Below are 13,776 nucleotides of genomic sequence, written 5' to 3'. Positions count from 1 at the left end.
GCCCTGCATGAAGCAAGCAGCGGCAGAAGCGATGCCGTTATTCCGCTCTGCTCTGGGGTCACATATGCAAAGCCAAGCGGCGAGATGCCGCCGGCCCTGCGTGCACGCTCATACACCAGTCTAGCCTTCACAATGCGAATACAGACCCGGCACCCTGTCGAGTCTGTATTTGCATTGTGAAGGCTAGACTGGTCTATGAGTGCGCATGCAGGGCCGGCGGCATCTCGCCGCTTGGCTTTGCATTTGTGACCCCGCCCACCAATGACGAAACAAAGCCGGAAGACAGAAGATTTCAAAGAAACGAAGACTGGTGAGTATGCGACGTGGGAATACCCCTTTAAGGACAGACACGGACTGTAAAAGAACGCACCTGATGTCCATTTAAATCAATGCAAAATATCACGGACACAGCTAGTATCTGATCCTAATGTCCGCACAAGATTTTGAACGGACATTAGCAGCAGACACTACCTGTCGGAAACCGACGGTAGTGTGAACGCCCCCTTAGTATTTTTTAGTATTTTTGGTATTTTTAGTGACTTTTGCAAGGAAGAAAAATAAAAAGTTAGACTCCATCTACATGGAAAAAGAAAAGGAAAAAAAAAGCCAGTAAAACTATGTAGGCACACATAAGGCAACACAAATAAAATAGTCACGAACACTGTCCTTTCACAACCTCACCCTTCAGTCAATAAACCTCCTCAGTACATAAACGGGATCAGTTTTCCATCAGCCACCACTAGACCTACTACATACAATTATATGTCATTTATAATAAACCAGAATGCAGGAAGCTCCATATCTCCTCTCATAAGGTCTACACCCCCCCTTTCCTCCAATTGCATTGAGTCTCACTTCCATATTTCTAACAACTGATTTTTCAAGGAAATGTTGCCTCTGTTAGACTATCTAAAAGGTATGATAGTGCATTGCAGAGGACTCTATGCTGAGCACTGAGGTTGGTTTGATATGGAGATTTCTGGTGACATTTCTTTTACATTGAAGATGGCATGCTTACCTGGCTGTTGAAACATGAGCATGGTCTGTGGAGAGGTGTGGACAGGCAGTGAGCGTGTTCTTTGCACAGAGCTGTGAGACCGACTTGGCATACTGTTGCTTCCACCAGGGTTGGCGAACCACAGATTCTATTAAGTAAACCAAGAATGAATCAATACTTATTCTATTCATTACTTCTTGTGTTAACACTAATGCCAGTCAGTCTGGGATAGATTGTGGAAGGTGAACGTAGTACAGTACGTGGTTAGGAACATGTAGTATGTGCCCTGCCCTTGGCGTATTTGTGGCAGCATCAGATTCGTCCCATTGAAGCACATCACAATCAGATTCTCAAGCTTGAAATGGCTGATAACTGAAAACAACAGACTGTATATAGATATAGTTTTATGCAAGCCATACTAGGGACAGGGAACTCATGCGAGAGCCCAATTCTGCGTAACATGTTGGCGATAGAGATAGTGAAGAGTATAGAAGTAACTGTATCTTCTTGTTTTACACTCTATATAGCCAGACCCTTTAATGCTGATTCTCAACTTTCCAGGCAGCACTTCTGAACCAATGTCGACCCCAGAAAGATTTAATATAAGCCCTCTCTTCCTCCACATCTGTAGCTATAAACGGGGCCTTTGGCTAAATAGGTTTTCTTAAAGGGCCAACATTAATCGTTGTCACTATTTAAGGACAAACTCTATACTTCCCATGTAAATGTACATTTTTTTTTTCACCAGAGCTGGGTTTTCTGAGCAGGACTACACCTGGTCTGCTCCTGGTTTCACATCTTAAAATCTCCTCACAGCCCCTTTGGTACCCCTCTGCAGGGAACACAGGAAATGCCTGCAGTCTGTTCTCACTACTTTTTTTTTAAAATTTCTTTAAAAGGATCCAGACGTGGAAAAAATAGAACATGGTTAAGTAATCATGTGTACGGAGGGACAGATCCTACTTATTGTATTCCCGGTGTCACAGGGTTTGTAATTTCGGTTCCAAAACACCACAATATCCACTGATGTCACAAGCCAGGCCAAATGCTCATAGATCCTATACTGTTACTAAAAGATATCTGCAACAGACCATGGTGTGATAAGATATAGTCTAGACAACCCTGTTTACATATACTTCAAAGCAAGGCATGGAAACAGGCAAAGCTTGAGGTGGCTCCTACAACCAAAATACAGCAGTATTATAAATGCTACAAAGCAGGCAGTTTACAGGTAAGTAACGGGTTATACCCAAGCAACTAAATCTGTTCCGCGCTCACTCAGAAGAGAATGAAACAATAAATTGATTAAGGTGGTGAGTACTTTATTTGCAGTTAGATAACGCGTTTTAGAGCAATAGAGTGCACCAACCTGTCTCCCTTGCTTCAACATTGCAGGATTGTTGGACGTTGTTCGCTGTGTTGCCCCTAGGAGGTTGCTTGGACCCAGCAAACCAAGCCGTGAGCTGGGAAGGTTCCGGGATGGAATCTGGAACTGCCGAGGGTTTCTTCTTGCTATTCCTGCTCCCACAGATCCAGCTGTGGGCAAAGAGTTGGACTGTCCAAACCCTCGACTGCCAATGAAGACATCAACGCTAGTCCTGTTAATTGTGACATTTAGAAATTTAGTAACTAAACTCAAAAGTAAACAGAAAAATCATATAAAACTATAATATAGCTTTACAGAATTTTCATGATTCGAAGCTAGAGATATAACAGGTTATCTTGATGGAGACTTGTACTGTTGCTCAATTCATCTTGAGCATTCTGTTTCTTGCAAATAAAGCAAGGACCTGAGAGCTACTATCACAGCAGTACTGTATAAAGGAGAGGGAATGATGGTACAGGAATAGCAGCCTTTAGCCATTGTGTAACAGACAGGTAGATAAAGGCAACATGGTCGCTTCCTTTAAGGAACAATGTTACACCTGTCTACAGGTTGTTTGTGAGGACATATGTGAGCAGTTTCTAGAAGAAATCAGGAATTGCTTTTAGCACCTCTCAGAGTAGGTGAGCAGTGTGCAGCGTAATGTAATTCCCCTTTAAGACAATCGAGGAAGATTTATATTCCCAATGTCTATGCTATGCAGCTGAAATTTCAATGCCTTGCTGCTGCAGCTACGAGATGAGGAAATCCCTCATCCCTTCCTAAACTAATACATCAATGTCATAGATTTTAATTGAAGTGATCAAGGCAAAAGTGATTGAGATTATTTCTGCACAAAACTTCATAATATCTGGCCTGCAGATCGCGGTCAGCCCTGTAATGTATGCACAGGAATTTTTACTGCAAAGAAGAAAAAAAACAAACCATAGCCTGCAGACAGAGATGGGTTTCCCAACAAGCTGATGAAATGCAGTCACTAAGGTAACTAGCACACGGGGGGATCTGAACCCAACCTACTTTCTCTGCTGCCGGTACCCAGCAACATCCAAGAGGGTTTTCCGTGGAAAAGACCTGTATAGCTTCTGTACTTGCTGTTTCCATGACAACAGTCTCTTCTTCTGTGTCTCCGTAAAGGCCTGTGCAAATACATCATTTTATAGAAGACGAGAACCGCAACAGAATAACACACACAATGCAAGGAAAGCCCCCCTCCACCTATTTTTGCAGCCCATAAAATTCCTAAAATGCAATAGGTGTTTGTAATATGTGCTACAAGTACATTTTGCTCTGTTCAGACAAATCATTACTACAGGCGTAGCAGGGTCATGTTTGTCATAGTAATATCAAGTATGATTTATCTATTCAAGACAAGAGACAAATCTAATGCTGTAGCCACATGCATAAATGTCACTAATGGTGGCACAAAACCAAAAAAAGGGTAGAGACTTGCACCAGAGTTTTTCGGGCATCAGCAGGCATATACAGTATTCTCGACTAAATGTCATCAGATTATAGGGGCATTTTGAGGTGCAGCCTATATATTGTGGCATAGGATGAGAAATTTGAATGAGTATACTATAAAAAAAAAAAAAAAATTATATATATATATATATATATATATATATATATATATATATATTATATATATATATATTTATAAAAATATATCGTTTAATGACCAAATTTACAGAATAATAATTTACAAGGCTCCCCTGCTTATCCCTTTCATCTTCTCTACCAAAGGTGCATCTTAAACGTCACTTACTTCATGAATAAGGCATTTGTCAATCAGCTGTAAGTACGAGCTGATGTTTTCTTCATCCGGTCTGGACACCAGGAGCTGAGTACAGACTAACAGAACAGGAAAATAAATGGTGACAAATCAGAGAAAGAATTGTATCACAATTGCATCTTACATCAGGACCAGTCTGTAAACATAATTTTTCAAGCAAAAAGTCTAATGTTTTACTATTTTAAGTATAAATGGTAATTTTCCCCCATATACTTAGCGAGATGTGTTAAGGATAGGATTACTGCAGGGACTGTGCAGTAGTTACTACTGAATGTAGTGGGTCTATGCTCACATGCTTTATCTGTTGTACACCTCAGATTTATTACTTACCTTTCCCCATCACCCTTGTGAATTGTCCTGGAAGATCCCCTTCGGGTAAAGGGATACCCCCACTCTCTCCCTCAAGGTTGCCCATATGGTGCTGTTGAATTCCACCAGAGGCAGAGTCTTTGTTTTCTGATCCTTGACTCTCAGTGCCTAATAATGAAGCCTGAGAGTCCGGCTCCCGACTGTGGTCTTCCGCAGTGGAGTTTTGTGCGGAGTATGCTTTGATGGGTGTAAGAATCATCTGGTGCAGCTCCTGAAGAGGACCCCGCAGATTTCCTCCTTCTAGGATGTCCTGTTCAATGTAAGATACAAGTAATATTATATTTTAACACCTCTATTTCCTTAACTTGTACTGCAGAATCCAAACCCAGGGATCAGCTCCGACTGTGATCTAGCAGGGATTCCTGCCCATTACCTAACTCTTACCCTTTCCAACGATTTCAGGAGAATGTGCCGCTCTTTCAGCTTCTGGATACTAATGACTATTTTGTGCCTTGCACCTTTTGTGACATTCTGAAAGGAGATAAAAAGAAATGTATAAAACTCTAAAAAGTATGTAAAATGTAATCAAGAATCATACAAAAAAACTAAACAATGCTAAAAGTGGCTGCTTGGCAAAAAAAATACACAGGTAAGTAGCTCAGTTGTCCACTGTATACTTTTAAGTCATATGACTGTAACACATGGGTTTATATGCAAGTCTAGATTCACATCTCATCTCAAAAACAACACCACAAAAAATAAAAAGCATATTCTCCCATTGGTCACCATGAACAGTCATGCCGATAGACAGGTGAAGGATTCAGTGACTGTTCACATTGCCCTTGTGGTTGAACATAGGTATGACATAGCTTGGCTAACTCTAGCTGTTGATGTAAGACTTGCACAATGTGATGTACTGTTTAAGGAGTGTCTGGCTGATGTAAGTCATCGTGCGTTTGGTCTTTGGGAAGTTTCCGGAGGTCGGATCTTTAATGTCTTTTAATAGGCGGAACAGAGTTGTGCCTGAGAGTCTTCCACAGCGCAACCCACAGACATCAGTGGTTGTCAAAAGGGGCAGGCTATTTTAGGCATGCTACCATGTTGTGGAGGAGGTGAATTTTGGGCAGCTCTCTGGAGAGTAGCGGCTTGCTGCTCGGAGGGCTGCCTTTGTGACTTGGTTAGCTTGTGGCAAAGAGACATTAGCAGCCATGACTCGGCAGCTTGTCCCTGGAATCGAGGCACTAGTTAGAATCAGATCCTGCTTAAAGGAAATACCCATTGCAGAAGGCAGGCATTGCATCATCATGCCATTGGAAGTGCAGAGTCTGTTACTGAGGGTGCAGAGAACTGCGAGTTACTGCTGACAAAGTGTTGTACAGAGTCATCCTTAGGCCAAAATGGCAATTACTAGAAATAGAACGAGCTCTTTTTGATGGGCCATTCACACAGTCCATCAAAACAGATATGCGAGTAGCCTTAAAGATGTTCAGTGTTTGTGTTAATAAAAGCTTAAATGATCATTTAGGACTGCTGACTGGCACCATTTCACTGATTTTTTTGCACACTTGAATATTTGTTTGTATGACAATGTCTAGGCCAGGTGATTATTACAGTGTTACTATCCTTTAGAGAAGGCCAAGTACATCTTACCAATTATTTCAACACACAAACCCAGCCAGAAGCCATCACAGGCAGTTCTACATAAATTCACATTACTTTTAAAATATAAAGAAGTGATATCCAACCAGTGTCCCTCCATCTCCTGCAAACCTATACCTCCTAGCATGCTTCAACATGTATTACATAGACCGCCATTTATTTAAATGACTGACATACCAATGCAATGTTTCCCTTGCAGCAGCCTACAGAAACCCCTAGTAGAGTGGATTCCTGGAAGTTTCTCAAAGGGGCTTCCCAAAAGTTGCATACTGATGACGTATCTTATGGATAGCTCTGATCAGTGTGAGTCAGACACCAGGGAGCCCACAGCTCAATAAAAGGGGTTGGCCACTGTCAGACCAATATTGAGAGACAAATATTATTTGCATAATAAAAAGTTTTATGATTTTCCAATATACAGTACTTTCTGTAGCAATTCCTCATGGTTTATAGATCTCTGCTTGCTGTCACTCATTCTGCTACTTCTAGTGGATAAAATTCTGACCATGGTCATGTGATGTACAGTCCATGATAATGTGACGAGCTCATTAGCAGGTAGATGTGGCTATAATGAGCTGTGCACCTGAGTCCATCACATGACCATGGTCAGAGCTTTATCCACTAGCGATAAGCAGAATGAATGACAGCAGAGATCTAGAAAACCGTGAAGAATGGATACAGAAAGAATATTGGAAACTGTACAACTTTTTATTATACAAACAATATCATTGGTCTCAATATTTGTCTGAAAGTGGCCAACCCCTTTAATATAAAAAAAAACAAAAAAAAAAAACTTTATGCTGGTTATAGCTGATCACTGAGTTTGCTTTGGTTGTAGAAGGGCTTGTCTTTATGAGAAAGTCCTTTCAAGTGTAAGAGTTGTGACACACACATCGCAGCCACACATGGTCAGAACCCCTATCAATGGCAATAGCCAATGGACACAGTTTTCTGTACATGCAGATGCCACAAGGAGGTTCATTACATGTGATGACAACCTTATTCTCAAATCAGAAACAAAGCTAATACAGAAGAACAAATAAAAATCTAAATTGTACCTGTGCCTCCAGCTGACACTCATTGAGGGACATCATTTCCTCATAGGTCATCTGCGAAAACAGGGCTGCGTACTTGTGCAAACGAAGACTTTTGAGCCATGCAGGTACATCTGAAAGACAAGCGGTAATTCTTTTGCCTTGCCGAACAACAGTTCTTACTCTCTTACTTGAACTAAAGTGCTATTCACATCTGCATAAGGAGCCTCACTACTATTATATAGGTCCCAATTATAAGGAACCCTATTACAAGGGTCCATTGGGTATTACTGGTGTCAGTAATGTGACAAATCCAACACAGCATTGTGGCTGCTGTCATACAATGTATCAATATGATAGCGCATGATGGGCCGCTTTGACTTATAATGGGGTCTGTTATGTCTAATGGGGTATCCATTGTTTTTTTGTTTTTTGTTTTTTTATGTACATTTTTTTTCTCCTATCAGTATGTCTTTATAGAATGGGAGGAAATCCACGCAAACACAGGGAGAACATACAAACTCCTTGCAGCTGTTGTTACTGTCGGGATTTGAACCCAGGACTCCAGCGCTGCAAGGCTGCAGTGCTAACCACTGAGCCACCGTGCTGCCCCTGAGGTATCCATTGTTTTGGCAAAAAAAAACCAAAAAAAAAAACACGTTTTGTTCTGAAATGTGATGTAACCTATAAACAGAGCTTCCTGAAGCAGATGTGAACACAGCCCAAGTTAGTTATACAAAAACAGAATAACCAAAATACTGTAATAAAACTGAAATATAAATATAATATACATACACAAATATGTATTAATCCTTTATATTTATTCTATTATTTACGTAGTGAATGTCTTCATTTCTGAAAGTAGTACCATCACATTTTACAGTGCATATCCGTTAATATATACCTAAGGAATATGACCTAAATATAGACTGACTGAAATGTGCAAATTATGGTCTAATATGTGACAACTCTGCCACAAAGTGAATGGCATGTTCTATCCAGTTAATGCATGTCTGGGGCCTGGAGTAGGCCCTCAGGGTGTGAAAACCTGTGTGCCTACAGGGTTCAGGCATGTGAATTCTGCTTTTTGAAATTCAGAAATATCAGAGAAGACATTCATAGTATGTGGAAGATGGAAGATGTTTGTCATATAGCATACACAAAAAAATAATAATCCTTAAAAGCAATAAAATAGGAGTTAAAAAAAAAAAAAAAAAAAAAAAAAGGCCACCAGCCAATTAATATGGTATAGTGTTGTTACTATGTAGCTATTTATTCAGCAGATGTCCTCATGTGCCTCTCTCCGCCTGTGCTAGCTTCCAGCATTCTGGAAACGTTCAATAAGAATAAATGTACCACTTGCAGCTAGAACCCATTAGTTTAATTTTCAGATTGCATACGGCACAACTTCACCCAGCTGCCAGGGTATTTTTCACAGCAAACATAACTCCTCCTAAAACCCTTTACCCCATGTCTACTCACAGCCCAGGTCATTCAGGGGACATGAAATTTTGCAGCTGTCAATAACAAATAACTGAGCCCCAACAAGTGCGCTTCTCAGATAAAAAGCATGGATCAAGGATGCAATATACATCCAAGGCTAGAGCTAGACAAATATCTGTGTGTGGTGTGGGGGGCACTTGGCATGACTTGAGTCGCATGATACAAATTTTGTGCAATTCAGGTCTTGACCTGTTCAGGGGAAAACGCACCTGGTTCTCAATAATGCATGCAATGGCTCGGGCAAATTGCAAAAGACGACAACTTACTACAGCTTAGACTACAGTTGCCCATAAAAAAAAAAAATGACTAGCCGCCACATTTTCCAAACCATAGTGTGCCCTATCCCTGGGACTTTATAGGTGTTTTACTATGCCCCACTCTGCATTAAAATTCATCTCCTGTATCAATAGCTCAGCTCATGCTGAATTACTTTTACCCCATGCTTTACACTGCAATTCATCTCATCCAAATTTGGTCAGATAAAGCTGCTCCACTCTAAGTCTTGCTATGAGGCTATACGATTATGTGATGCAACCTTGAATAGAATCTTTAGCTACAGTTCAATGAGATGAAACCTTTCAAAATCAATTCTGCAGAAAACCTCAAATCACCAACATGAGCACCCCCTTCTCCTTTAGAATATCCTACAACACTCACCTTTCATACCACTTCCTTCATCCTGGAATGTATTACGCGCAGAAGAGGGGTCTTCTAAGTGCTCACTCCCACCACTCCCCGAAGATGCTACACTGCTTTGTGGAGACAGGGGGGCATGATCAGACGAAACACCCTGGGATCCTCGAGCTCTTAAATCTTCATGAGACATCCACCCATGTCCTAGTGGCTGGTTTGGCACATTCATGGGCGGAGTGAGGGACACAGATCTTTTCAAGGGGCTATGGTGTGTCTGGCCTGAGAGAACTGAAAAATAAGGAACAATACGAATACAATTTTAGCCAAAAGGTGCAAACCTCTTATAAATTCAACACATTCTGCTCCAATTTGGGAATAAACCTTGTGAAGTAAACACCAGGCATCTAATAGTCAGAAAAATCTGACAATGAAGAATTTGATCTTGACACAGAACTGTATGATAATTTGGAATTTCACAAGATGAAAAAGCAAAGCAATATCAGGAAGGGTATAGAATTATATATTGGTATTGTAATACCAAACACAGCCCATGGACAGGAGTGAACGATATATTCCCTTCACTAGTTCTGAACAACCTGTTTAAGGCTAAGCCTGAGTACAGACGGGGGTTTTTGGTCCAGAATTTGACACGTAGGTCGCCTCAGATTTTGGACCAAAAAACTGCTAGCCACGCCTGGATGCTGGGGCAGTGCACTGGTTTCCAGTCACAGCATTCTGCTCTGGATTAGACCCAGATGAATGGGCCTAGTTGGGAGGGAGGTGTCGCGAGGCAAATGTCCACGGCTGAATCAGCTGCGGAATCCGCCTGAAGAGCGAGCAAGTCAATTGTTTTTCCCCCGCGAGCGGGAACAAACCGCTCTCGGAAAAAAGAAATGACCGGCACTTCTTGATTTCAATGGGAGGCGTTCTTTTGGTTAGGATTTTGACGTAGATTCTGCATCAAAATCCTGACCAAAAAACCCTGTGTGGACTCAGCCTAAGGCCGAAACACAGCTTTTCTGTTGCAGAATTTTTTTTGTTTTTTTGAGCCAAAGCCAAGAATGGCTTAAAAAAAGAATGAGAAATATATAGGAAGTTCTTATATTTCTACCTTTTGCTCAATCCACTCCGCAACAACAACAACAAAAAAAAAAGCGCAGCATTTCCTCAACATGGGGCCTTGGCCTAAAACAGCATGACGCTGGGTTCACACCTGCGTTCATGTCTCCGTTCTATGGTTTCCGTCTTCTGCATGGCAGAAGACGGAAACCATAGACCGGGTCCGGCCGTGAGCGGCGGTGAGCGTTTTAGGCTCTCCGCCGCGAAACCGGATTTTTTTTATCCGGACACAGAGTAGTGCATGTCCGACTCTGTGTCCGGATTATAAAACCCGGTTTCGCGGCGGAGAGCGCAAAACGCTCACTGCCGGACAGCTTTCTCACCCATTCAAATGAATGGGTGAGAAAGTCTCCTGCAGGCTTCCGTCTCCTGCATCTGTTTTATGCAGGAAATGGAAACCTGCAATAAGGACAGTGAACGCAGATGTGAACGAGCCCTGACTGGTTTTAACCTTATGTTTTTTTTTTTTTAATATACCTTGCTACAATCATTCTAGAATTCAGAATATTTAATAATCTAACACCTATTTAGTAGCCATAAATGTTATCCTATGAAACAACCCCACAGACAAGAATACAAACATAATAGATAATTTTTTAAAAAATAGTCTCAAAACGATTGGCAAATTTTTAAACTAAAGACTCACAATAGAACCTGCCAATTCTTCAATTATTAGTCTTATAGATTCTCAATGTTGTGAAGGACGCATGAGCGGAGAGTCTAACAATATGCTTGATGCTTAGTGACGGACTGTGGCAGGATTTTCTGTGGTCTCGGAGGAAGTCTCTACAATTACTAAGAGTGACAGTTTAATGGACTTCTAGCCGTACAAGCGAAAGTTAGAAAGTAGCAGCCGCTTGTGGTCAGGATCTTCTGTTAAGAGATACCCTAATTTGTAGAGAGATCCTGGCACAGGAGACAAGAAAATTAAGACAAGGCCAAGGGGAATCCTTCCATGTAGGACTGTCACCATGATTTAGCCCATGTTACATCTATATACATACAGTCCTATGAAAAAGTTTGGGCACCCCTATTAATCTTAATCATTTTTAGTTCTAAATATTTTGGTATTTGCAACAGCCATTTCAGTTTGATATATCTAATAACTGATGGACACAGTAATATTTCAGGATTGAAATGAGGTTTATTGTACTAACAGAAAATGTGCAATATGCATTAAAGCAAAATTTGACCGGTGCGAAAGTATGGGCACCTCAACAGAAAAGTGACATTAATATTTAGTAGATCCTCCTTTTGCAAAGATAACAGCCTCTAGTCGCTTCCTGTAGCTTTTAATCAGATCCTGGATAAAGGTATTTTGGACAAACAATTCAAGTTCAGTTTAGTTAGATGGTCGCCGAGCATGGACAGCCCGCTTCAAATCATCCCACAGATGTTCAATGATATTCAGGTCTGGGGACTGGGATGGCCATTCCAGAACATTGTCATTGTTCCTCTGCATGAATGCCTGAGGATTTGGAGCCGTGTTTTGGATCATTGTCTTGCTGAAATATCCATCCCCGGCGTAACTTCAACTTCGTCACTGATTCTTGAACATTATTCTCAAGAATCTGCTGATACTGAGTGGAATCCATGCGACCCTCAACTTTAACAAGATTCCCGATGCCAGCATTGGCCACACAGCCCCAAAGCATGATGGAACCTCCACCAAATTTAACAGTGGGTAGCATGTGTTTTTCTTGGAATGCTGTTTCTTTTTGGACGCCATGCATAACGCCTTTTTTTATAACCAAACAACTCAATTTTTGTTTCCAAAATGAAGCTGCCTTGTCCAAATGTGCTTTTTCATACCTCAGGCAACTCTATTTGTGGCGTACGTGCAGAAACGGCTTCTTTCTCATCACTCTCCCATACAGCTTCTATTTGTGCAAAGTGCGCTGTATAGTTGACCGATGCACAGTGACACCATCTGCAGCAAGATGATGCTGCAGCTCTTTGGAGGTGGTCTGTGGATTGTCCTTGACTGTTCTCACCATTCTTCTTCTCTGCCTTTCTGATATTTTTCTTGGCCTGCCACTTCTGGGCTTAACAAGAACTGTCCCTGTGGTCTTCCATTTCCTTACTATGTTCCTCACAGTGGAAACTGACAGGTTAAATCTCTGAGACAACTTTTTGTATGCTTCCCCTGAACAACTATGTTGAACAATCTTTGTTTTCAGATCATTTGAGAGTTGTTTTGAGTAGCCCATGATGCCACTCTTCAGAGGAGATTCAAATAGGAGAACAACTTGCAATTGGCCACCTTAAATACCTTTTCTTATGATTGGATACATCTGGTTATGAAGGTCAAAGCTCACTGAGGTTACAAAACCAATTTTGTGCTTCAGTAAGTCAGTAAAAAGTAGTTAGGGGAATTCAAATCAATAAAATGATAAGGGTGCCCATACTTTCGCACCGGTCAAATTTTGGTTTAATGCATATTGCACATTTTCTGTTAGTACAATAAACCTCATTTCAATCCTGAAATATTACTGTGTCCATCAGTTATTAGATATATCAAACTGAAATGGCTGTTGCAAACATCAAAATATTTAGAACAAAAAATGATTAAGATTAATAGGGGTGCCCAAACTTTTTCATAGGACTGTATATAGTTAATTAGTAGGCGCTATTGGCCTGCTGATAAATCCAGTATTAATGGACATCAGCAACGTGCTGGATTAGCAGTATAGACATGTATGATAGACACAGTATAGACACAATTAGAACTGGTCCTTCCTGCTCAGATTCTGGCTTTTTAGCAAGTAAAATTCCATATTATATTGCAGTTTTGCTCTCAATTATCAGATTTTCTGGATTATCGTATTAAAGTAATTTGACTGTATACACGCAGTGTGCTTTACTGTGAGGTAAAGAGATTTCTTAACCTTAACCACTTAGTCCGCAGACTAAGAGCAGGCACAGGCAGTACCTAAAGCAACCTGTGTGCATGGACAGACAGAAAGGATGAAGACAACACCCTGAACTCTCAGCATCTGCTTTACTATTGAAGTGCATACTATTACATAGCGGGAAATTCTGATCATTAGATTTAACTACATGTTAAGAGTCTTCAACCATTTCTGTCCCGTCTGTCATCTGTTGCCATCCATGTCTATGTGACAATACAGGGACTATTCCAGTGTCATAACACTCGTGTCATGCACCTTCCTGTGAAGAGCGTCTTCATGTTAAGGGTAAGTTCACACGGAGATTTTTGGTCAGGATTTTGAGGCCATATCCAAAAAAAAAAGACGGCTCCCACTGAAATCAATGGTAGCCGCTCAGGTCTTTTTCCAGGAGCCGTTTCTTCCGGCTCCTGGAAAAAGAAGCGAGATGTTCATTT

The 13,776-nt window shown here is 41.1% G+C and overlaps 1 protein-coding gene across 2 annotated transcripts in view; it reads right to left on the bottom strand.

The window, feature by feature from the left end:
* SAMD4A (sterile alpha motif domain containing 4A) overlaps window positions 1-13,776 on the bottom strand; it is a 71,755-nt gene that overhangs the window by 9,671 nt on the left and 48,308 nt on the right. Inside the window, exons 4-11 of one of the 2 annotated variants that reach the window (XM_075282524.1) lie at window positions 9,336-9,599; window positions 7,200-7,309; window positions 4,927-5,013; window positions 4,504-4,792; window positions 4,147-4,232; window positions 3,399-3,517; window positions 2,367-2,595; window positions 1,019-1,145 (exon numbers count right to left, since the gene is read on the bottom strand). In XM_075282524.1, coding sequence (XP_075138625.1) covers window positions 1,019-1,145; window positions 2,367-2,595; window positions 3,399-3,517; window positions 4,147-4,232; window positions 4,504-4,792; window positions 4,927-5,013; window positions 7,200-7,309; window positions 9,336-9,599 — 1,311 coding nt within the window. The remainder of the gene's footprint in view (window positions 1-1,018; window positions 1,146-2,366; window positions 2,596-3,398; window positions 3,518-4,146; window positions 4,233-4,503; window positions 4,793-4,926; window positions 5,014-7,199; window positions 7,310-9,335; window positions 9,600-13,776) is intronic. The other variant, XM_075282525.1, reaches the window with a different exon arrangement.

Source organism: Leptodactylus fuscus, chromosome 7, assembly GCF_031893055.1.
Source record: "Leptodactylus fuscus isolate aLepFus1 chromosome 7, aLepFus1.hap2, whole genome shotgun sequence".
In the NCBI taxonomy this organism is placed as follows: Eukaryota; Metazoa; Chordata; class Amphibia; order Anura; family Leptodactylidae; genus Leptodactylus; species Leptodactylus fuscus.
This window is presented reverse-complemented; position numbering and strand designations above follow the sequence as displayed.